Source organism: Podarcis raffonei, chromosome 10 (genome assembly GCF_027172205.1).
Source record: "Podarcis raffonei isolate rPodRaf1 chromosome 10, rPodRaf1.pri, whole genome shotgun sequence".
NCBI classification, from domain to species: Eukaryota; Metazoa; Chordata; class Lepidosauria; order Squamata; family Lacertidae; genus Podarcis; species Podarcis raffonei.
This window is the reverse complement of record NC_070611.1, coordinates 54178692-54202505: the sequence shown is the minus strand read 5'-3', so window position 1 is coordinate 54202505 and position 23814 is coordinate 54178692. Positions and strand designations below refer to the sequence as shown.

General features: G+C 44.8%; 1 protein-coding gene across 2 annotated transcripts in view; it reads right to left on the bottom strand.

The window, feature by feature from the left end:
• The window catches only part of AKR1D1 (aldo-keto reductase family 1 member D1), a 35257-nt gene extending 11922 nt beyond the window's left edge, over nt 1-23335 (bottom strand). The window contains exons 1-2 of one of the 2 annotated variants that reach the window (XM_053405277.1): nt 22853-23335; nt 5135-5302 (exon numbers count right to left, since the gene is read on the bottom strand). In XM_053405277.1, the coding sequence (XP_053261252.1) occupies nt 5135-5302; nt 22853-22951 (267 nt within the window). In that variant the 5' untranslated portion in view covers nt 22952-23335. The remainder of the gene's footprint in view (nt 1-5134; nt 5303-22852) is intronic. The other variant, XM_053405278.1, reaches the window with a different exon arrangement.
• Between the last annotated feature and the right edge of the window lie 479 nt (nt 23336-23814).

The window sequence follows — 23814 nt, the reverse complement described above, 5'->3', positions numbered from 1 at the left end:
GAAGCCATGCCTAGGTTTTCTAACGTTTCGGGAGTCGAACAGATTAAGTTCGAGAACCAAGGTTTCACTGTATTAGACCAATAATCAGCAACTTAATATATCCCTTTCCACATCCACACAATGCATTTAAAGCACTCTTATGCCACTTTCTGACTTAACAAACTATAGAGCGCTGACCTCACAGAGCTAAAATTTCCAGCACCTTTAACAAATTTCAGTTCCCAGGATTCTCCATGAATGCTGAGATGATATAAGGTGGGGTTTTTTAATATATCTTGTGGACGTAGCCAATGGTATCTCAAGGAAAATTCCCCACAGTATCTATGGAGCAGAATGAAAGCAAATTTTCATCAAGAACTGTGCCTCATGGGTTACGGCCCAATGTATTTCTTTAGGGCAGAAATCTCTCTCTGTGTCTAGATTTTGGAATCTGGCAAGCAGAATGGTCTGCAACAGGCATAGGCAAACTCGGCCCTCCAGATGTTTTGGGACTACAACTCCCATCATCCCTAGCTAACAGGACCAGTGGCCAGGGATGATGGGAATTGTAGTCTCAAAACATCTGGAGGGCCGAGTTTGCCTATGCCTGGTCTGCAAGGTCTCAGATGAACTAAGGCAATGTTACCAGTGTGAAGAATATGCAAGATTTGTTGCTCCAAGCTGGCTAACAGCACTAGGTGAACCCAGCGGTCGATCTGGATGCCCTATTTGAATGTCATGCTTCTTATCATCTATTTATTGTTATTTATTATGACATTTCTATCCCACCTTTCCTCTAAGGAGCTCAAGGCTGCATACACTATTCTTCTCTGCTTCCGATTTCAATCTCACAACAACCCTTTGAGGTAGGCTCAGAGACAGTGACTAGCCCAAGGTCATTCCTGCGTGCTTCATGGCTGAGTGGAGATTTGAACCCTGGTCTCCTAGTCCAGCTCTCTGACCATTACAACCACACGCTCATATAAAAATGTAGCCACATTGTGACTTGGACAGTTTTTGACCATTTTCTCATGTTAGGAATTCTATAGCTCTCTCTTTCTCATTAGGCACCAACCAGCCACTCAGGATTTGTGAAATAACACTTCATCGGTGGCTTTGAGACCAACTTCTCCATCATTCAAGAGGTTTACTTGACTGGAGATTAATGCTTAAAGATTGCTGTCAAGATTTCAGCGGCCTCCTCTTCCTTTTCAAAAATATAAAAATCAAGACTTAGACACAAGAAATTAGCCATTTCCTGCAGTCTGACACAGATCAATTAGCAGCTTCAGAGACGCAGCCTCAGCCTAAGGGATTCTGGCTTTTATTTTCAGCCCTTTCCTCCCTGAAAGCCATTTGCTTAATGTGGCAGTGTCAAGGGTAATTGGAACCACATTTATTCCAACCATTCTTCCCTTTCAGAAGGTCTTGGGATTCTTAGGGAGTCTCCCCACCCCACTTTTCCTACTCTGCAGCTCGCCTCCCAAACTGCATTGTCATGGCTCTGAATTTAAAAAATAAAAAGTAGCATGAAACAGGAACAGCTGGAATATTCCCTTTAGGTTAGTAAACAGCAGTGGAGATAATAGAGACAAGGCTTTAGCAATGCTCTTAACCAGTGGTTTTCAACCAGCGTGCCGTGGAAGCCTGGGGTACCTTGAATGATGGCCAGGGGTACCACAGGCAACACCGGCCTCTGTCCCTTTTCCCTCCCATCCAGTTGTTTGTTGCTTCCCATCCAGATGGATGCTTGGGGACAACCTGGTGCATAACTAATGGTGAACTTGTAAGAGAGAGCCAGGAAACATTCAAAAACATTGCTGGGTTAGGCAAAGGGGTGAGGGAAGGACAGATGTGCAACAGAAGAAATGGCACTTTTGCAACATCTTTGTTTATGATACACTGGCAAGAATACAGAAAACCAAACAGTTCTATTTAGATAGCAGTAGGCTTGTAGGAGAGCCAGTGTGGTGTAGTGGTTAAGAGCGGTGGACTCGTATTCTGGTGAACCGGGTTTGCGTCTCCACTCCTCCACATGCAGCTGCTGGGTAACCTTGGGCCAGTCACACTTCTCTGAAGCCTCTCAGCCCCACTCACCTCACAGAGTGTTTGTTGTGGGGGAGGAAGGGAAAAGAGAATGTTAGCCGCTTTGAGACTCCTTCGGGTAGTGATAAAGCGGGATATCAAATCCAAAACTCTTCTCCTCTTCTCTTCTTCTTGTGTCTCTGCCTCCCAAAGGCTTGTACAGCTGTTTATTGCAGCATCCCTGACTATAAGCTCCACAGGTGAATGGTCCTCTGAGAGGTACCTCTCTTTGGGGCAGAGGGGTCAGCTCAGAGACTGGGGGTGGCAGCAGTAGCTGCCTGGAGGACTTCCAATGAGAGGGAAGAGGAGAGGAGGCTGAGGGAACACTACACAAGGGAGGGTGTTTAAAAAAGGGTGAGAGGCTGCCAGCTCTGCAGGCAAGGGGTGACATAACTCGGCTCCTGAGCCCCACAGGGGTGCCACAGAAAGAATGTAGTTGGTCAAGGGAACTGTGGACTCAAAAAGGTTGAAAACCTCTGCCCTTCACTGTTCAGCCACACAGGGTCTTTTTGCTAGAGGACCTTGTGGAGTTGGCCTTAAATAAGAAGTCGAAAATGTTAGGCTTGGGGTCCAAATGTAGCCCTCCATGCCTCTCTCTCTGGGCCTGGGGGCTGTTCTCATGCCATGCTCCTCACTGCCCCTGTTCTGTGCCCTGTTGTTTTTGTTGTTGTTTAGTCATGTCCGACTCTTCGTGACCCCATGGACCAGAGCACGCCAGGCACTCCTGTCTTCCACTGCCTCCCGCAGTTTAGTCAAACTCATGCTGGTAGCTTTGAGAACACTGTCCAACCATCTCGTCCTCTGTCGTCCCCTTCTCCTTGTGCCCTCCATCTTTCCCAACATCAGGGTCTTTTCCAGAGAGTCTTCTCTTCTCATGAGGTGCCCAAAGTATTGGAGCCTCAGCTTCAGGATCTGTCCTTCCAGTGAGCACTCAGGGCTGATTTCCTTAAGAATGGATAGGTTTGATCTTCTTGCAGTCCATGGGACTCTCAAGAGTCTCCTCCAGCACCATAATTCAAAGGATAAATTCTTCGGCGATCAGCCTTCTTTATGGTCCAGCTCTCACTTCCATACATCACTACTGGGAAAACCATAGCTTTAACTATACGGACCTTTGTTGGCAAGGTGATGTCTCTGCTTTCTAAGATGCTGTCTAGGTTTGTCATTGCTTTTCTCCCAAGAAGCAGGCATCTTTTAATTTCGTGATTGCTGTCACCATCTGCAGTGATCATGGAGCCCAAGAAAGTAAAATCTCTCACTGCCTCCATTTCTTCCCCTTCTTCTGTGCCCTACCTGAGTGCATTTGCCTGGCTGGAATATGTCATTGAACAGTGATCATGCCTCTTGCTTACCTAGATGCTTACATTTTTTGTCTTTTTTACACTGTAATTTTTTTGTTGTGAACCACTGTGAAATCTATGGATGAAGGGCAGTATACAAATTTAATAATAATAAAAAAATAGATGGAGGATGAAAGTGTGTGCATATGTTGAAGCCTCTAAGTTACGTGTGTACAAAACTATAAATGATATAGTCTCAACATTCCCCCACGGTGAGCAAGTCTCGCAGGTGAGCATGCTACACCTTGTCTTTAAAAACTTGGCAGATGGGGTGTGTCAAGTTGTTGGGACATCTCTGTTGCTTCTGTCCAGTTCTGAACCTCTTGCCCTGCTCTTGAATTCTTGAGTCATGACTTCTAAGCCTTTTGCCTGCCCCTGAATCTGTATCATTATTTGCCCTAAGAAATATCTCTAACTTACTTACAAGTAAGAGCCTCTGCTTGCATGTTTTGGGGGCAGGAGCTGGGACATCCCAATGGCTTAACAGGTACCCATGCCGTTTCTGACTGTGGAGATAGAATAGCCTTATCCTCCATGAATTTGTCTAATCTCATCATCTGTACATGTAATTTGAACCATAACATTATTTGCTGAAATGCTTCTTCTATGATGTGCTGAGGCAAAGGTACTTGGGAAATACCGTATTTTTTGCTCCATAGGACGCACTTTTTTACTCTTAAAAAGTAAGGGGAAATGTCTGTGCGTCCTATGGAGCGAATGTGTGTCCCTGGAGCCAAATTGCCGGAGTGTGGCACACTCTTGGACTGCTCTTGGGTGGTGGTGGTGGAGCCGCACTCGTCTGCCGGCAGCCTCGGCTTCCCCCTGCAGCCCCGGGAAGCTTTGGAGCAACGGGAAGGCTGTGCGCCCATGCCCCGTGCTCCTGGGCTGCTGAATGGGTGGGGGGGTGCCACTCTGCCAGCAGCCTGCCCTTCCCCTCAAGGTTTGGAGCAGTGGGCAGGCTGTTAACCAATTAACCAACTCTTCCAAACAAGAACTTAGTATTTTTATTAGGAAATGTGTACTCTTCTGTGACCTATGGAACAGCTCTGTGTGCTTTAACAGCAAGGAAATTCTGTGTACCAAAAAAAGAGGAAAGGATCAGTGTAGTGAGTCCAGGAGATTCTTTAAAATCCTAAGTGGGCCTATTATCTTTGATTGCACTGGGATTTTTTATCATTATTACGTATATTGTTTTATATTATTGTAATTTTCAATATGGAAATTTTATGAGGAAACTTGCCAAGGCCAATGGCAAAGGCGTTAAGTTGCTGAAGAGCAGAATCTGAAGAACGGCTTCTCATATCATTACAATATCTTTCTTGAGGGGTGGAGACAGTAAATTTATATATATTTTTTCTTTTTAAAGCTACATATAAAGCATTTGTGAGAAATGACCCTTGACACCAGTCTATCAGCCAAGCCAATAATTAATGATGTCACAGAGAGCAAGGAGAGGTTTTCTTAGGAGATCAGGACTGTCCGTGACACCGTGAGAAGCCGGGATGGCTAGAGGATTTTCGGGACTGTCCCAGGAATTTCGGGATGGTTGAAGAGTGTGGCTTGTAGCTCCTTCCAATGCTGCTTGCACCGCACATAATTTTCCTTTGATTCCTTACCTGCCAAAACCTCCCACATTTCACCTTTGACTTGAAGAAAACAAAATGCAGGTTAAGGCCAACGACATGTGTTCCTGACACTCCCCACCCTCACCAATAATTAGGATTTCTCACCTTGCCACAATAAAAGATGTCTTCACGCTTAACCTTTCCTTCAGAGATCTTCTCCCGGATGGCCTGTCCCACTTCATGTTCGTTGTAATACACAAAAGCACCGTCAATGTGGCGGTAACCTGCATCAATGGCGGTTTTCACAGATTCGGCACAAGTGCCTTTGGGGGTCTGCCAATCAGGAGAGAGAGGGGGGGAGCTTTATTTTTGTATTTATACCTCCTTTCAACCTCCGCAGCTGCCCACCCCCTGCAAAAGAACAGCTAAAGCCACAAAAGAAACAAGTCACAGAAATGAACTTAGGATACCAATCAAGCCACATTTAAATGCAAGCCTGCTAAAAACAAAAAAAAGAGCATATTGAAATATAGCTCCAGAGGCTTTACAGAACAGAAGTTTGGAGAACTTATATCTGGCCTATACATTTATTACTTTACTGTATATCCTACTTTTCCTCCAAGGAACTCAAGCGGGTGTAGATGGTGTTTCTCTTCCTCATTTCATGCTCACCACAACTCTGCAAGATAGTTTAGGTCGAGAGAGGGTGACCGGCCTTAAGTGTAGGTGGGTTCCCACGAGGCAAAACACAGTGATAACAGCATGAACCTTTATTGAACTACATAACTGGGAAACAGAAGCAAAGCAACTACGTATCCCACAATTGGCAGTATAGTGGTACCGTGGAAGCCGAATGGAATCTGTTCCAGAAGTTCGTTTGACTTCCAAAACATTCAGAAAGCAAGGCACGGCTTCTGATTGGCTACATGAAGCTCCTGCAGCCAATCGGAAGCCACACCGCATGTTCGGGTTCCAAAAGAACGTTCACAAACTGGAACACTCGCTTCCGGGTTTGCGGCGTTCGGGAGTCAAAATGTCCGAGTGACAAAGTGTTCAGCTTCCAAGGTACGACTGTAGTTGGGGCTGGGTTTGTTTGTTTGTTTTGTTTTGTTTATTTGATTGTCCTGTGAAAGGGAAAATCCAAATTAAAGAGCGTGGGGGGAAATGTATTAGCATTTTGATGCCAACGATCCAGCATTCACCTTAAGAATGTTTCAATCTGCAGACATCTTGTGTTTATCATCATCTCATTTTCCCTTAACATTCTAGCCTGATTAACAGCTCTGGAGAAACTCAAAGGCTTGCTCACTATTTTGTGACATTTTCACTGGAATCCTGCACACCACAACCAGCAGGAACCACTATAGCTATCAAGGAGTTTTACAATGAAATCCTATAATATCTCCTCCTTAAAGTGTTACTTGGAAATTATTATTATCAATAACTATTATTATTATTCCACCACATTTATAAATGAAGTTTATAGAAGGTGAACTTCCATTATTCTTAATTATAATAATGACAATTGATTAATGAATGGTTTTAAAGTGTGCCTTTACAGTAGGCTACACCACCTCAATAAAATACAGACATTAAAATCCAAGATATAAAATAGCAATAAACACACTTAACATTCAAATGCATCAGTAGAGAAGACAGTTCTCAAACACCGTCATAAAACCCAAATGCAGACTGGAATAAATAAATGGGCAAACCACTTAACACCAGAACCAAAATCTGAGGAGTATAAGAGCAGGTCACAGAAAGTGCCTAAATCGTTTTGAGGTGTTACAGACCAGGCAGTTCAGGTTTTATTTTTTAGCAGAACTCTGCAGATGCAAGTTACACGAGGGAGCATTCCCAGAATTTCCATCTGGCAAAAGGTGAGATGTTGTATTTCCTAGAAAACACCAAAGCACCAGAACACACCCAGCTTTTAAGGAGAGGGAGGGAATAATAATGCTGGCAGCCTTCCTTAAGTAATGTAGGCGTCAAGAAACGAGCAAAAATAAATCTAAGGAAAGAAGGAACTCAGAAACAGCAGATAAAAGAGAAGTGGTAACTGGGGTGATGAGTATATGATATAAACCATCTATCTAGGACACACATTGCTGTGCCTTCCAAGATGGCGTCTTCCTTCAGAGCTAGGATGCAGCCCAGTGGTGCCCCTTAAGGTAGGAAACATATGAACCTGGATTATATTGAGTTTATTACATTGATACACTGTTCTCCCTCCAAGGTGACTGAGGCATTGTCCATGGTTCTCTTCCTGCCCCAATGTAACCCTCACAACCGCCTTGTGAGGTAGCTTAGGTGGAGATATAATGTCTGGACCAAGGTCACACAGCAAGCTTCATGGCTGAGTGGGGATTTGAACCTGCTTCCACCCACTCTCACTGCTCCACTACAATGGCTTCAAAGTTTTCTGAGACTGACCATTGGTCGGCCAGGCATAGCGGCGGACTTGCTCTGATTGGCTGTGGCTCTCCAGGGTCTCAAGAGAGAACTTTGCTAAGTATCTGCTGACTCTTGAACTTTCCATATGCAATGTTCCCATGCTATGGCCCCTCCTGTTGGGAAGGGGCCACGTCACCCCAAAATTAAAAGTGGTACTCAGGGGAAGAGTTCTCTGGGTCAAAGGTCAATCTAGGTAGGAGGGTCCAGGAGGGTCTATGAGTGGAGCTCAGAGCAAATGCTATCTGTTCATACCAGAGATGGGGAATCTTTGGTGAAGCTGGTGATCCACAGCTTGCATCATCTGACTATTGGGCTCTGCTGCCTTGGGCTGATGGGAGTTGGCATCCAAAAACAGCCTTTAGGAGAAGTGACATAGCTCCACGGAAGAGCATCCGCTTTGCACACAGAAGGTCCCAGGTTAAAATCTGTGAATCTCGAGGAAAGGCCGGGAAAGACCCCCATCTGAAATCCTGAGAGCAAGTATAGACCAGTGTTTCCCAAATTTGGGTCTCCAGCTGTTTTTGGACTACAACTCCCATCACCACTAGCTAACAGGTCAGGGATTATGGGAACTGTAGTCCAAAAACAGCTGGAGACCCAAGTTTGGGAACTCCTGGGGTGCCAAATTAGATGGCCCAGTGGTCTGATTGAGTATATGGCAACTTTCTTCCTAACCTTGCCTTTCTGATCCGAAAACAGAAACAAAAGAAGAAACCCAGACAGGCCTTTATAGCTTTAAAAACTAACCATAGGAAAAGAACACAATGCATCTTGTCTTCTGTCCAGCGCTGTGATTGGGTGAACAGAGAAAAGGGCTGTTTCCTTTGGTGAATGAACAGCACCAGCATGTAGATTTTGAACCATGTGCACCTTGATTATTCCCATAATATCAACTTAGTTTGCATAACCAAAGATATAGTGCCATCCAGTTATGTGGCGTTGTAGAATTTGGCTAAGGCAAAGTAAGCCTTTGGCTGTTGTTGTTGGCTAAGTGCGACATGGCTATTTCCCTGACACTCGTACAAAATTGCAGGGTCGGCGGTTCCAAGGACTGTCTGTAACTTTTCAGAAAAGATATACCAATTTAAAAGAGAGATTCCGTATTTTTTGCTCCATAAGAAGCACTTTTTTTCTTCCTAAAAAGTAAGGGGAAATGTCTGTGAATCTTATGGTGCGAATGTGTGGTCCCTGGAGCCAAATTGCCTAGGGGCAAAAAGCAGATCATGCTCTTCTTTTCTTTTCTTTTCTTCTCTTTTCTTTTCTTTTCTTGAAAGAGGGACGTGAGTGTTGAAACAAAGCTGCTGATCGTTTGCGGGGAGAGAGATAAGGGACTCTAGAGATAAAGGAGGTTGCCTGGGAGGGGGGAGGTAAAGATAGCAAACTTGCAAAGGGGGGGAAACAGGATGACTAAAGCAATAAGGAGAGAAATTAGAAGAAAAGGAGGAGCAAAAAACTACTCCAGCTAAGGAAAAGACACTAAGGCAAAGAAGAGGAAAGGGAGTGGTGGGATCCGAAGAGAGATAAGGGACGCTAGCGGAGGCTGCCTGGGAGAGGGAGGTAAAAGCCCATGGATCCTCAGGATTTTTACATTGAGTCACCCCAAATTCACCATCAGATCACATAGCATGTCCACGGCTACAGCCTGCACAAAAAAAATCACGCATCCACTGTTTCCTGGGGCTGCAATGGTGCAAAAATATGGTTACAAAGCACGGATCCACATGGATCCTCAGGATTTTTGCACTGGGTCACCCCAAATTCACCATCAGATCCTCCTCCAAAAACTAGGTGCGTCTTATGGAGCTAAAAATACGGTATACTGATTTAAACTCCAACCCCATCACATGCAGCCTTCCTTTTGAAGGTCTGCAGGTTACTGCTGCAAAACCCAGTCTTCTAGAGAGAAAATTAAGGGGGGAAAGGACACTCCTGGTTTTGTACTTCAAAGACTTGCTGACAGCTTGGATGTACAGAGCACTCTAAATCTGAAACATTTTGGAGCCTGTATGTGTCCAAATTGATTAAAAGCAAACAAAAACTGGAAACATTTCTGGATGTCATTTTTCTATTGTTTTCTATAACTGAGTGGCAGACCATCTGCTTTGTACGCAGGAGGTTCCCACTTCAAACCTCAGCACCTCCCGGTAGGGCTTGGAGAGTCTCTCATCATCTGAAACCCTGGAGAGCTGCTGCCTGTCAAAGTGCACAGTCAGTTTTGTACAGTCAGTTTTGGGTTTGGGAAACCCATTCCTTCATTAGCAGGCAATATTGAGCTAGATGGAGCAAAGGCCTGATTTGGTGTTAGGCAACTTCCTAGTTTCCGATCCTTGTTTGGATCCAGTAGCTCTCTTCCTAAGTTTTCGTGCCAAAACTGTGGCAGCTACACATGTCGCAATTGTACATGGAAAGGGTCATTCCGTCCTGCTTAAGGTCAGAACAACTAATGCGCCTAAAGACAAGGGAATGCGCACAAGTGACAATGACACCAATTATCCGTTGTACACATGGGTTTAATTGTTTGGTTACTTAATGGCACCAATTAGCCAGTTTAAAATTGATCATTTTAAGCTGTGGATCTGAAGGTTTTGGCATTCTCTGGGAAACATTCTCTTAAAAGTGTGGCTCCTTAAGTAGAAGGGAAACTGTGATTTTGCAACATTTTCCCACTCTATAATCCTGTTCTTTCCAACCTCACAGTTTATAGCTTATTACCAACATTTCTTTCATGAAAGAAGTTGCCTTTGCCTTTTTTATTCTTCTAATACCCCACCTGAAGCCATAAGCCTTTGACTTTGAGGCCTAACAGCTGGGGCTGATTAGCACAAAATGATGCCCAGATCCCTGAAAACCTCCTGAGATTCCAAGTTAGACTTTCATCCCCCTTCATTTCTTACAGTTATAAATGCTTTGATCTCCTTCCTGAGCAAATACCAGAGGACTGGTGGGTTTTGTTTTGTTTTGTTAGCAGTTCTGCGAATATATCTGGTGAAGTAGGGTGGAAATGTGGACAAAAGAAAATGCCCAACCCTTGGAACGGGTGCCTCTTTTCAGATGATGGGGAGGAAGTGAAGGCAAGAGAGAGTCTCCAAGCATCTGCTGTTGGATAGTTTCCAGCATTTGTTTGTAAAGTGCAAACAGTGCATTTCAGTGCAAACACACACTTTAAAATACACGGAACACAGGAAATACAGAAGCAATAAATTGGTATATACAGCAAATGAATTGGCCAGTTATAATAAGCCCCTTCCAGTAGAGATGGGTGAATATGGCAATTTCAGTTTCTCAGTTTTACATTCTTAAATTTGGTTTCCACATCAGTTTTGGGTTTTTTAAGCCATTGGTATTTTAGTGCACATTTCTCCTAACATATATATGTTTGTATGCAATTGCAGAAGAAGAGGAGGAGAAGAAGGAGAAGGAGGAGTTTGGATTTGATATCCCGCTTTATCACTACCCGAAGGAGTCTCAAAGCGGCTAACAATCTCCTTTCCCCTCCTCCCTCACAAGAAACGCTCTATGAGGTAAGTGAGGCTGAGAGACTTCAGAGAAGTGTGACTAGCCCAAGGTCACCCAGCAGCTGCATGTGGAGGAGCAGGGAATCAAACCTGGTTCACCAGATTATGAGTCCCCCGCTCTTAACCACTACACCACACTGGCAAAGCACTTTCCCCTAATATAATGCATTTTTCCATGTTGTGTATTTGTGTGTATGTATTTTTATGCACACTTTATCCCAGCATATACATTTGTGTACACACTACTTGGCTGAAAAACTGTCTTGGAAAATTCAGAGAACTGTACATTTTAAAGGACCTAACTTTGCATCTAAAACACACGGCTTGCCCCAAAAGAATTCTGGGAACTGTAGATTTTTTAAAGTGTCCTGAGAGTTGTTAGGAGACTCTCATAGTCCCCTGCACCCTTAACAAACTAGTTGACGTGACCAATCTTTCAGAGTTTATCCCGAAAGAGAAGAGAAGTCAGAGAGGAGGTGAGTGGGCAGGATGTCAAAAGCCTCCTGAAATTTTCTCTGAAGTAATTGAATCAATAATCCCTTTTTTATAAAATATAAAATAAAAATGTCTTGGATCATCAGTCTTGAATAATGAACTACCTGAAGTCCAGATGTTATGTCAGTGTTTCTTAAATAATTACTTTTCACTAAAACAAGGCATTTGAATTCAAATCAGGCGGGAGTTCCCTACCTGTGATCCTCAATAAAACTGCACTGAAGCTGCAAATACCGTATTTTTCCATCTATAAAATGCCTCCATGTATAAGGCGCCCCCTATTGTTGTGGCAACAACCAATGGCCAGTCCACCCTCGGCAATATCCATGTATAATATTTTTGAAATTATTTTTTAGGGGGGGAACCTAGTCTTATGCATGGAAAAATACGGTATATTCTACATGCCATGCTAGCAAGCAATATTGAGAAAACTAGCTGAACCAAGTCCCTTCCCTATTCAAAATCTGTTTTGACTCTTCCAGAGATAAGAATGCAGCAAGTGAAATGCAAATGAACAAATATCTCAAATACTGATTAAAAAAAATACTGAGCTTAAAAGAGGAAAAAGGTAGCTGAAGAATGCAAAATTCCAAGGCCTTACCGTTAAGGCCCGTAGTTTTTGCATGTTTATAAAGCTTTGTAGAAGGCTAAAATGCCACGTTTTAGCCACAATGGCTGTTCAACAGTGGAGGTAGGAGACGATATGCCTCTGAATACCGGTTGCTGAAATCTATAGGAAGGGAGAGTGCTGCAATGCTCAAGAGGCCTCACTTCAAATATGGCAAATTTCCTCCCCCCCCCTTTGAAAATATTGAGTATCTCAGTCTTCAATGCCACATTGCAAATCTCATTAAAAACAGTTGCATGGTCTTTGAACCTGAACGAGGCAGGAATTTTAATTTCAGAAATAAGTTTTCGCCATGTGCAGTTGTGCCAAAGACCACAATTCACTTGCCAGGGAGAACTACTGCAGATACAACATAGCTAGGGGCTTAACTATGGATTGCACACTTTCATCCGACCTCCCAGTTCTGAACCAGAATTCTAGCCCCGCCCCCTGCCCCCAAAAAACCAACAACCTGTGCTTAGTTAGCTTGACTGATAACCGTACTGAAATTAACCTCTGTTAGGGACATCCTCTTAAAAATCTGAATTTTCAACTATTCCATGAAGATTAGTTCTCAAAAAAGAAGTCTATTTTCACAGCCAGGTCTTAATTCTGTGTATTTGGAATTAAGTCCCATTGATTTCACCCAGATTTACCTCCTAAGCAAGCATGCTTCAAACTGAGTCTTAAATTGTAAGGTATGAAAATGCAATGGTGGAATCACAGTGGGGAACACATAGGAATTGAGTCCTGAAGCATCTCTTGCAAAGGTGGAACAAATGCAAGCATGTCTTGTTCCCTCTGAGCTAAATAGAGCTGCCTTGATTAGGAGACCTTACGATTAAGCCTTGCTCCCTTGCAATGTCAATCACAGCCATGAAAATGGGATCGATGTATTCCAAGTCAGGGGTCACCAACATGGTGCTCAGGGGTGCATATGTACCAGCAAGAGCCTTCCCTGGTACCCGCAGGGTTCCCTTCCCCCTGCTGAAATTAGATTAAGCATCCTCTTGTAGCCAATAGACTAGGTTGTGGTGCATGCTTGGATGTAGTTTGGAGGTGGGTGTATATGTGGTGTCCATGACCGTTTTTCCAGTTTGCAGATGTACCCGTGAGCCCAAAAAGGTTCCAAGTGGTGTAAATGTAATGTGATTCATATGTCCAATACCATTCATATGTCCAAATAGGTCTCTAAACGAGATAGATAATTGTAAGATATACATTCAAATGTAGAAAGGGCAGTAAGATCTTCAGACCACTGAGGAAAGGGTGGTGGTGCTTGTTCTTCCAACCTGGAAAATTAAGGTTGCATTTGCATTGCTGTTTACTGTGGCTCTAGCACACTCCCCTCCCTCAGCCACAGTTTTTTAAACAAAATCCTCCAACATTCAAAAGTTGCAGAAAGTAGAAATGGGTTCAATACTATGAAGACATTCCTAAATGCCATACTTGGTGCTTGTTTAAACAAATAGTTTTAAGGTAGATGGGGGAAATCAATTTTAGCTTTTGAAGAGGTGGGTAGATAAACATCTGTCAAGAATGATTAATCTATAATAATAAAGTCCTCCTCAGTTCAGGGGGCTGGTTTAGACTATTCTAAGATCTTTCCCAGGTTCCAGTGTTTTGATTCTATTATTCCTGTTCGTATGCAAAAAAGCAGGCTTAACTTTCCATTAGGCATTCTTGTGTGACATTTCCAGTATAAGGAGGACAAGAAACATTCTTCAAAACAGTTCCCTTTCCTCCGATTTCACATCTTGGTCTCTTCTTTTCCCAATAATGATTGCTAGAAGAAAAATTCCCCTTCTCGAACTCGGGTTCCTAATGAAAACCACTACCCAACTCTCTCCAATCCATGGTCAAGGTGACCGATCAATATCTCATGGCACACATTTTTGTTACTTTCAGATTGGAATTGTGTTTATGGCAGCGTGATCTACATGTGGCAAGCAAATGGAAAATCTGATTGGTCCAGAACCAGGCAGCAAGAATGCGAGTGCTAGCTTACCCATGGGTGAGCATATTATACCCAGTTTGCAACAGCTGCATTGACTGCAAGTTCATTTCTGTGCAAGCATTCAAAAGTGTTGGTGATCCCATTTAAATAGTCAGGATACTCAAGGGACCACCTATACCCATCTGTACCCACCTGAGCCTTAAAATTTGCAACAAACGGCCCATAATTTGGTGAGAGCTATTGGGTTAGTGAGTTCCAGGGCCTTCTCCTTGGTGGCTCCTCATCTGTGTCCATTCCAAATATATATGTATCTCTGGAATATATGTATCTCTTAGTTGGCTTTCAGAAGAGCCTTAAATACTTTGTTTCATTCTAGTCGGCTTATGTTTTAATAATAGTTTTCTCTACTGCCGTTATATTAATGCTACTTAATGTTGCTGTTGGTTTTGCTTTATGGTTTCAAAAGCTAACTAAGTAACAAAATAAATAAAATCTTTGTTTCACTGGTTGCTTTTTGTGCCACCTTTGGAGGCTACAAAGCCTAGAAGATGGAATAAACAAAAATATATTCAATCCCAATAAAAGTAAGTGAAGCTGCCCACAGTGGGGGCTGGGGCCCATTAGGGCTGGAAGGTGGAAGGAACAGAAGTCAAGAGCAGATGGAGTCAAGAATCAATGACGGGCACGGCCAACTTACTCTAGTTTTGTCCCTATAAACAGCAGCAATGCAGAGATTAAGGCAGAAGAAACTGACAGCCAGGGCCCACCCCCCTGGCCTGGGTGTAAGCAATAATAAGGCAAGGCAAGGGAGGGTTGGCCAAGGTTGGTGGGGCAGCACCCTGTTTGCCCTCATGAACTGCCACCCACGGCCCATCTCCTCCCCACAATATCTGCTGTGAAGACTCCTCTTTGTGTCTTGACAGTGCCTGAGGCAGGACTGGCTGGGCCGTGGGAAAGGGCCTTCTCTCTGTGGCTAGGCCTAGATGGTGGAATGCCTTGCCTCACAGAGACCACCACAGAAATTTCTATTGCACCCACATTCTTTAAGGCCACTCCCTTTTTTTAAGATAAGGGCGGCAGACAAATGCCTAAAATTGTTGTTGGCTGTTTGAATTTTATTAGTCCCCACCCTGCCTCCCCCCAAAAACCTTGCTGTAATCTACTCTAGACACTGCAAACGGAGGCATGCCTAGGGGTTGGTGAAACCAGTTCCTGCCAGGGGCACAAACCCAGGGTTTTGTTTTTGCAAAAATCGCCTATTACACTATGAGGTGGATGAAGTATATGTGTGGGGCGACAAAGCCACCACTGTTGTGGCAAGATAAAATGTCGGAGAGGTTTCCCAATCTTCCCACACAAAGGCATGCATTATTTTATGATTTTTGCTCTTCATTCTTACCCTGGGCACTTCAAGTACAGTGGTACCTCGGGTTAAGTACTTAATTCATTCCGGAGGTCCATTCTTAACCTGAAACTGTTCTTAACCTGAAGCAGCACTTTAGCTAATGGGGCCTCCTGCTGCCACCGCACCGCCCATCCTGAAGCAAAGTTCTTAACCCGAGGTACTATTTCTGGGTTAGCGGAGTCTGTAACCTGAAGCATCTGTAACCTGAAGCATATGTAACCTGAGGTACCACAGTACTTGGGACACATAAAATGTAGTAATTTCTAATATGGCTATTGTGGCAAAGTAATTGTTTTGGGTGGAGCGGCAATACAGCTCCTTGCCGAGGGCGCAAGGGGCCCTAATGATGCATCTGACTGTTTAAAGCAGCGGTAGGGTGGGATGGAAATATTTATTACTGATAATAATAATGGAGGAACAAGTGAACTTGATCTGAAGACACACCCACACACCCTTTTAAAGCTGCCAACCTTCCACCTTATAACAGTTGTGGTTGGTGTCTCTTGGGGCAGGTCAGGACTCCCATGTAGGAACTGGAGCCAAAGGCTGGCACAGCCTCTGCTTCGAGTTTTATCCCGATAACCTCCCTCACAAGTTCATGTTCTTATATAGCTACATTGTTTTATACTTTCTGGTTGTCCTACAATCACATTATAAAGCAGTTGTTGTTCTATGTTATAAATCAAGAATGGCTAGGAGTTGCTTCTTTTTGTTTTCCAATGTAGTTCTTACCAATAGAAAAAAATCAGTGGAATGCAAAAAATAAATAAATAAAATCTCAAAGTGTGGTCCAGAGGAAAAAAAGTTTGAGAACCATGGCTGTAGGTGGAGTGTTTCCCGCTGAGGTTGGGTGAGTGGTAACCCAGCTAGGATCACCCCCCCCTGCCCCTTGTCCCCCAGTTCAGCTTCCAAGATATGTATTCCAATGACCTTTTTGCCTTTGGTCTTACTTAGTGAGCCATTGTTTCAGAACACACACGTTATTGCTGGCATGGAGGACAGTGATTTTTCACTCAGAGTATCCCTGGTTCATATATAAGGATCAGGCATTTAAATTGGCCTTACCCTGCCACTGCCCCCAGGCTTTTAGTCTGAAGCTCAATATTGTGGGTACCCCCCCTCACTTTGGTCTTGCCTGTTTTGCAAAGAGATTGTGAAAGGTTATAATAAAATGAATTTCAATAGGGGCAAATGTAAGGTTCTTTACTTAGGCAGGAAGAACCAGATGCACATATAAGACAGCAGCAAGAATACTTATTGCAAAGTATTGGAAGACACAAGATTTACCCACCCTGGAAGAGTGGCAGATGAAGGTAATGGACTATATGGAATTGGCGGAAATGACTGGCAGAATCCGAGACCAGGGAGAAGAGTTGGTGGAAGAAGATTGGAAGAAATTTAAAGACTATTTGCAGAAATATTGTAAAATTAATGAATGTTAAAATGATGTTGGATTGAAAATAAGTGGCATTAGCAACAAGGTTAATAAGAATATGCAAAAATGGATTGATAATGGATGAAAACATATAGCTATAATATGTTAAGATATAGAGTTAAGATAAATGAAAGAGGGTAAGGATTTGCTGAATTGATTATGTAAATGGGAATACAAAAAGGGGAGGTGTGAGGAGGTCAAGGAAACAAGCAAATGAGCTTAAAGATATTAAAAAATGGATTTGTTTTTTTAATTTTTTCCTATCTATTTGTTCTTTATATTTTCTTTTTTTCTATGTATTTTTTGTATTTTTTTATTTTCTTCCTTTTCTTTGCTTTCTTTTTATTCTGTAAATCTTTGTCTTGTGTAAAACCCTAATAAATATCTTATAAAAAAGAGAACCAGATGCACATATAAGATGGGGAACACCTGGCTTACTAGTAGGACATATGAAAAGGATCTAGGGGTCTTAGTGGATCACAAGCTCAACATGAGTCAAGAGTGTGATGCAGCAGCAAAAAAAGTGAATGCTATTCTAGGCTGCATCAACAGAAGTATAGTGTCCAGATCAAGGGAAGTCATAGTACCACTCTATTCTGTCTTAGTCAGACCATACCTGGAGTACTGTGTTTGGTTCTGGGCACCACAATTTAAGAAGGATGTTGACAAGCTGGAACATGTGCAGAGGAGGGCAACCAAGATGATCAAGGGTCTGGAAACCAAGCCTTATGGTGAGCACTTGAAGGAGCTGGGTATGTATAACCTGGAAAAGTGGAGACTAAGAGGAGATATCATAGCCATCTTCAAAAATCTCAAGGGCTGTCATATGGAAGAGGGAACAAGCTTGTAGGACTCGAACCAATGGCTTCAAGTTACAAGAAAAGAGATTCTAAACATCAGGAACAACTTTCTGACAGGAAGAGCTGTTCAACAGTGGAATGGTCTCCCTCGGGAGATTGTGGACTCCCCTCCTTGGAGGTTTTAAGCAGAGGTTGGATGGTCATCTCTCATGGATGCTTTAGCTGAGTTAGAAGACCCTGGGTGTCCCTTCCAACTCTACAATTCTATGATTTTATATATAAACAAGAAATGCAAGTTGATGGGGTAACTTGCTGATTCACACCATTACAGAAATAGAGCTACAATGGTCTGCAAGTTTAACTTGCCCACAGACCCCAAGGACAGATTATTTATGACATGTTTACTGCAAACACTGAACAACTGATAAGGGTAGCCAGCGGTATGGAAAACATGTCCTATGAAGATCAAGTGAAGGAACTGGCTATGTTTAGCCTGAGAAAGCAGGCACAGGGCTTGGGGAGACTTTTGATGGCCAGATAGAGAGGCCCAGGGGGCCATGTTTGGCCCCAGGGCCAGAGTTTCCCCACCACTGATGTAGTACCATCAGAGTGGATAATATCTTAGGAAAACGCTGCTGGGCAAGCCCTTGGGCCAAGGAGCTTCAGGGTCCAAACTACAACATGAAAAGTCACAAGGGAAAGGGTTTGGATGGGGAGAATATGCATTCATTTCAGGCACATGAAGGGGCAGCATCTCCCGTCCAGGTGGTGCTAGACTCCAGTTCCCATCATCCCTGACTGTTGGCCATGCTGATGGGATTTGGAGTCCAACAACCTCTGGAGCATGCCCAGTTTGGGGGGGGAGAGCTGCGCAACATTACTGGGACAAAATATCATGCAAAATATGGCATCACCCAGATGTTCTGCAAACCTGAAGCATTTTTGAAGACTCCCTTTCATATTTTTTTAAAAAAGAGTTTCCCGAAAATAGAAAACGAGAATAATAGTCAAACAGATGTTGGTTTGTCATTATCCACAGGAAGGTTTTAATGCATAAAGTAGGAGAGCATTCAGAAAATTAGTAGCCGAGAGTAGTACAGACTATCCTATCCACTCTTCTCCCTCGCCCTCCCGCCACAGTATGGCCCACCTTAAGCAAACATGGGCTGAAAGAATCAGCTTGCGAGCATCAGGTATGCTTTGGTAGATATTAAGGCTGTCCAAAGATGAAGATAAATTCTAATGCCCAGTGCACCACATCAAGGGGCACACGCAGATGCCTTGGCGTCTTCCGACAGTTGGTTTTGGCATTCAGTTTGAGGAGCCCCAGCAATTGGGGTGATGGAATCTGGGCTTTTGTTCCGGGGCATTCCTTTGAATGCATCAGAGCCAGCTGCGAGAGGCTCCGGCACATTTCTTCATCTTTTATATTTGTTCAGTGCAGCAAGATTGGCAGGCAGCAAACCTTAGAAAGCACTTCTAGGGCTAGCAAGTCTCACAATCCCATTCGGTTCCCACTGAGTTCACTTTGTGACCTCGGGTGAGCGAGGGCGCCCTTGGGCTGGCGTGCCAATTGAGGCAATTTCCACACCTATTTCTCTTACCAATGGAATTCTCAGCCATCCTTATTCACTTATCTTTCTCACATTTACCACTTAAAGAGTTTTAAACTATGAAGCTGTTTATAAATGCTTTTTTTGAGGGGGGATGACAAAGAAATAAATACATTTTGTAGGGATTATCTACATCGTTCTCCCCCTCTCCATTTTTATCTTCACAACAACCCTGTCATCAAATTCCGCATGAGTAGTCAAGTGATAAGAAAAGTACTGGACTGTACTAAGAGAGATGAACTGGCCTTAAAAAATAAAAAGTTTTTAACCATGCAGAACTGAATCACCTTATTGTCTGGACACGTAGAAGCCCTTCATCTGACAAAGCTCCTTCTCTCAAGTTGTATTGCACATGCATGATGGAACACCAGCCGCCAAACAAAAGGATTCCCTTTCCCTCCCTTGGAGAAAAATTCTAAGGCTGAACAAACATGTGCCGCCTGATCCTTCATATATTTACTCAGAATTAAGCTTTGCTTCTTGCCATGGGACTTGCTTTCATGCATATATGGAATTTATTTAGCTATTTGGAAGAGTTAGACCCCCACCTTGCAATCAAATCATTGTCAAGGCTGCGATAATGTGCACATCAGCAGGCCTCTGGCTTTGTTCCTCCAGATGTTGGTGAACTGCAAGTCAGCATAGCCAGTGGCCAGGGATGTGGGGAAGTTGTACTCCAGCTCTTGGAGGGAACCATATTGGCTCCCCTTGCAATCAGGGGCTGGGTTCAAGACATTCTGGCACCCGAGGCGGAAAACAAAATGGCGCCCCCCTTCCCACCAGGGAAGAAGGGGTGAGTGAAGATCTACATCAGGCATGGCTGGCTGGGTGGAAGAAAGATCTACACCGGGATCGGCTGTTCCTGTGGATCCTTGCTGCCTGAGCTGGTCATCTCACCTTGCCTTGTGCCTGAATGCAGGCTTCCTTTTGATTCTGGAGTCCTAGGATAGGCATCCCCAACCTGCGGCCCTCCAGATGTTTTGGACTACAATTCCCATCATCCCTGACCACTGGTCCTGTTAGCTAGGGATCTTGGGAGTTGTAGGCCAAAACATCTGGAGGGCCGCAGGTTGGGGGATGCCTGTCCTAGGACATCTAGCAGTAGAAACAGAGCGTTCCTTCCTTATTTCATTGATGTACTTCATTACATTTATGTGCCCCCCCCCTTTTCTGCAAGAAGCTCAAGGGTGGCATACATGGTTCTCCTCCTCCCCATTCTTTGCAGGTAGGCTTGGCTGAAAGACTGTAAGTGGCCCAGGGTCAGCTGCATATTGCTGCATTACAAGGGGTTGGACCAGGTGGTCCTGGGGGTCCCTTCCAACTCTGCAATTCTATGATTCTTTGAATTGCCTCGACATGCAGAAAAAACTGGTCCACCAGGACCATCAGCAATTTTCAAGTGGTCTATGGTAGGACTGGGAGGGAGGTTGCATTAGGACTGGGAGGGAGGTTGCGTTGGAGGGAAGTATTGGGAACTACTGGTCTACGCTGGCTGGCAGGGGCTCTCTGGGGTTCAGGCAACCTCCCTCCCAGTCCTACCTGGAGACACCAGGAATTGAACCTGCGACCTTCTGCATACATAGCAACTGCTCTTGCATTGCCCTTCCCTTAAATAAGTCTGCAAGGAAAACCAGGTGGGGACTTTCGAGGGAGTGCAGATCAGTCCCGGTAACTGGGGGCAGGTGGTGAGGGAAGCTCCTGGGCTCAGCCCCTACTTATACACACCCTGCTCTTTAATTCTATCCGTGTGTGTGTGTGTTGTATCTGGCTCCAACTTATAGCTCTAGAGTTTCAAGTTTTTATCAAGGTAAAATCTGCCTACCCCTGATCTACAGCAGGAGTGAATGGGTGGAATTTGTTGGGAGGCAAGAATACAAGGAGAATGGATGCTTTTGAATTATGGTGCTGGAGGAGACGCTTGAGAGTCCCATGGACTGCAAGAAGATGAAACCTATCCATTCTGAAGGAAATCAGCCCTGAGTGCTCACTGGAAGGACAGATTCTGAAGCTGAGGCTCCAATACTTTGGCCACCTCATGAGAAGAGAAGACTCCCTGGAAAAGACCCTGATGTTGGGAAAGATGGAGGGCACAAGGAGAAGGGGACGACAGAGGACGAGATGGTTGGACAGTGTTCTCGAAGCTACCAGCATGAGTTTGACCAAACTGCGGGAGGCAGTGGAAGACAGGAGTGCCTGCTGTGCTCTGGTCCATGGGGTCACGAAGAGTCGGACATGACTAAACGACTAAACAACAACAAGAATACAAGGAGAGCCCCTGGATCAGGCCAGTGGCCCATCTAGTCCAGCATCCTGTCGCCTCACAGTGACCACCCAGATGCCTGTGGGAAGCTTGCAAGCAGGACCAGAGCACTAGCAGAAGGGGAGGGGGGAATCACACTCCGCTTCTGCAGTTTCCAAGTATCGGAATGGTATGCATCCAACAATGGAAGCAGAATGTAGCCATCAGAGGTTAGCAGTAGCCACAGAGTGTGTTCTTCCCCATAGATTTGCCCCCTCTTTTTAAAAACCATGTAAGTGTGTGTGATTGCTAGCAGAGTCCTGCTAGAAACACCTAAGAGAGGCTGCTGAGAGCTATCCCAGCCCCAGTCTTTTGTGTGAGCTCTGTTCAGTTCTGGCGATGGAAACAAAGCCCTGAGCTCAGCATGGGTTGGGGGGGTGCCCAGGGCTTTCGTGCTAACTGTATGTATGTCTTTCACCCCAAGCTCTGACTGGCGGATCTTGGGGTCCCAGTGAGAGACAGGGTCGATCCTACAAGCCTGAAGCCAGCCCCTGCTCTGCCATCTATCAGCACAATGGATCCAAGCAACATTGAGCACTTATCCATCGCCCCGATTTATGTAGGTGAGAGATGAGTACTTTCCTTAACTCACAATTCTTTATCAACGACACTTGAGCAGAGCGCGACTCTATAAACGGGCTTGCAGCCAAATCTCTTGCACATTTAAACTCAGAAGAAAAGTCCCACTATCAGCGTCCAATCCTAGGCAGGTTTACTCAGAAGTAAACCCCACTGGGTGACATCTGACTAAATCACACTGGCTGAAATCACTGGGTTTAGAATCTAGGACTAATTTCTTTCAGTGGGAGTGTGGCTGAGTTAGATATCACGCACAAAGCTTTCACTGGGGTTTATTCCCAGTGAGCATTTAGCATTGCCGCCTCAGGGTGCTTAACCCTCAAATCTGCATGTGTAAGAATGTAGCCTTAAGAGTCACTTGAATTACATCAGAGTCAACAACAAGCACCCACAACCAAGTTTAAATACACATGATGTTCTGGCTTGTTTGATTTGTGCTGATTGAATTTTGCAAAAGAGGCCCCAGAGATTGGCTTACTGGTTCACCGGATTTCACTCTTCAAGGCTGATCACATCTCTGCAAGATAAATTTTAACGAGTTCAGGGGGGTTGGAAGCCTGCATGGGGTTGAAATGCGAGGGGAGAATCTAAAGTCCAAACAAGTTTCAAAAGAAGCTGGGGAGACAGAGACGCTTCCTTTCAAGAAACAGAACCCTAACAATGAACCGCTGTGGTGAGTTCATATTCATGCGAGGGGGAGAAAAGTAATAAATGCTCTTACCGTTTGAGGGTCTGAGTATGTCCCAAGTCCAATCACAGGGATGCTGTTCCCATCACTCAGCATCAAACGGTGATTTTTGGCGGTGAGATTAGTCGTCATGATGCAAAATAAAAACTTCGATTTTATTATTATTATTAAAGAGACCACCAAGAATTCGGATGCACGAGACTCTTCGGAGGAATTCCTGCCTTTTGTGTGCTTCGGAGTGCTTTGGGCTGCAGCCCAGTCCTAGCGGCAGAGGGCGCAAGAGAGCAGAGAAGAGAGCCGGCCACCATCTGCTGCTCGACCTGCACTGGGGCCCGCGATCAACTCGCCATCTGTTAAATACGAGCCGGCGGCGCGCGAGCTGCGGGATTTCGTGGGAGGAAGGCCTTGGCAGCTGCTCCCCGGGGGATCTGGATCCCCGAGCTGCTGGAAAGGGCTTCTGGCTGGCTGGTTGGTTGGATCAGAGGACTGGAGATCCTTTGCTCCTGAGTCCCCCCCCCCCGTGCGCAATCGAAACGGCGGCGGCGGAGTGGGGTGAGGAGGGTGCCCCATGGCAAACCCAGGAAACACAAAGCAACCTTTGTACCGCTGCCCTGCGGCTCTTCGCAAGCTCTTATTGCCCCGCGTCATTGCTTTACAAGGCAACCCTAAGCGCTCGGGAGAGGTCAAGCCCTAAGTGCAAGGAGAAAGGCTTCTTGAGACGCGTTCACACGTGACGCTGAGGAATCCTTGTTGGGGGCTCTGCACCCTCGCCTAAACGCCAGCAGCCGGGCGGCCAGCTGCAAAGCGGATCGGGGCTCCTCTGCCTTTCCTGCACGGGCATAGGAGAGGGAAGGGGGCCAACTAGGAGTCCAGCTGCACCTGCCGAACTCCTGGCTGCTGCTGCTGCTACAGGCCTATCATAGGAATAAAGCCAATTATGTGTACCGGTAATTTATTTAATGCATTTACAGTGGTACCTCGGGTTACAGATGCTT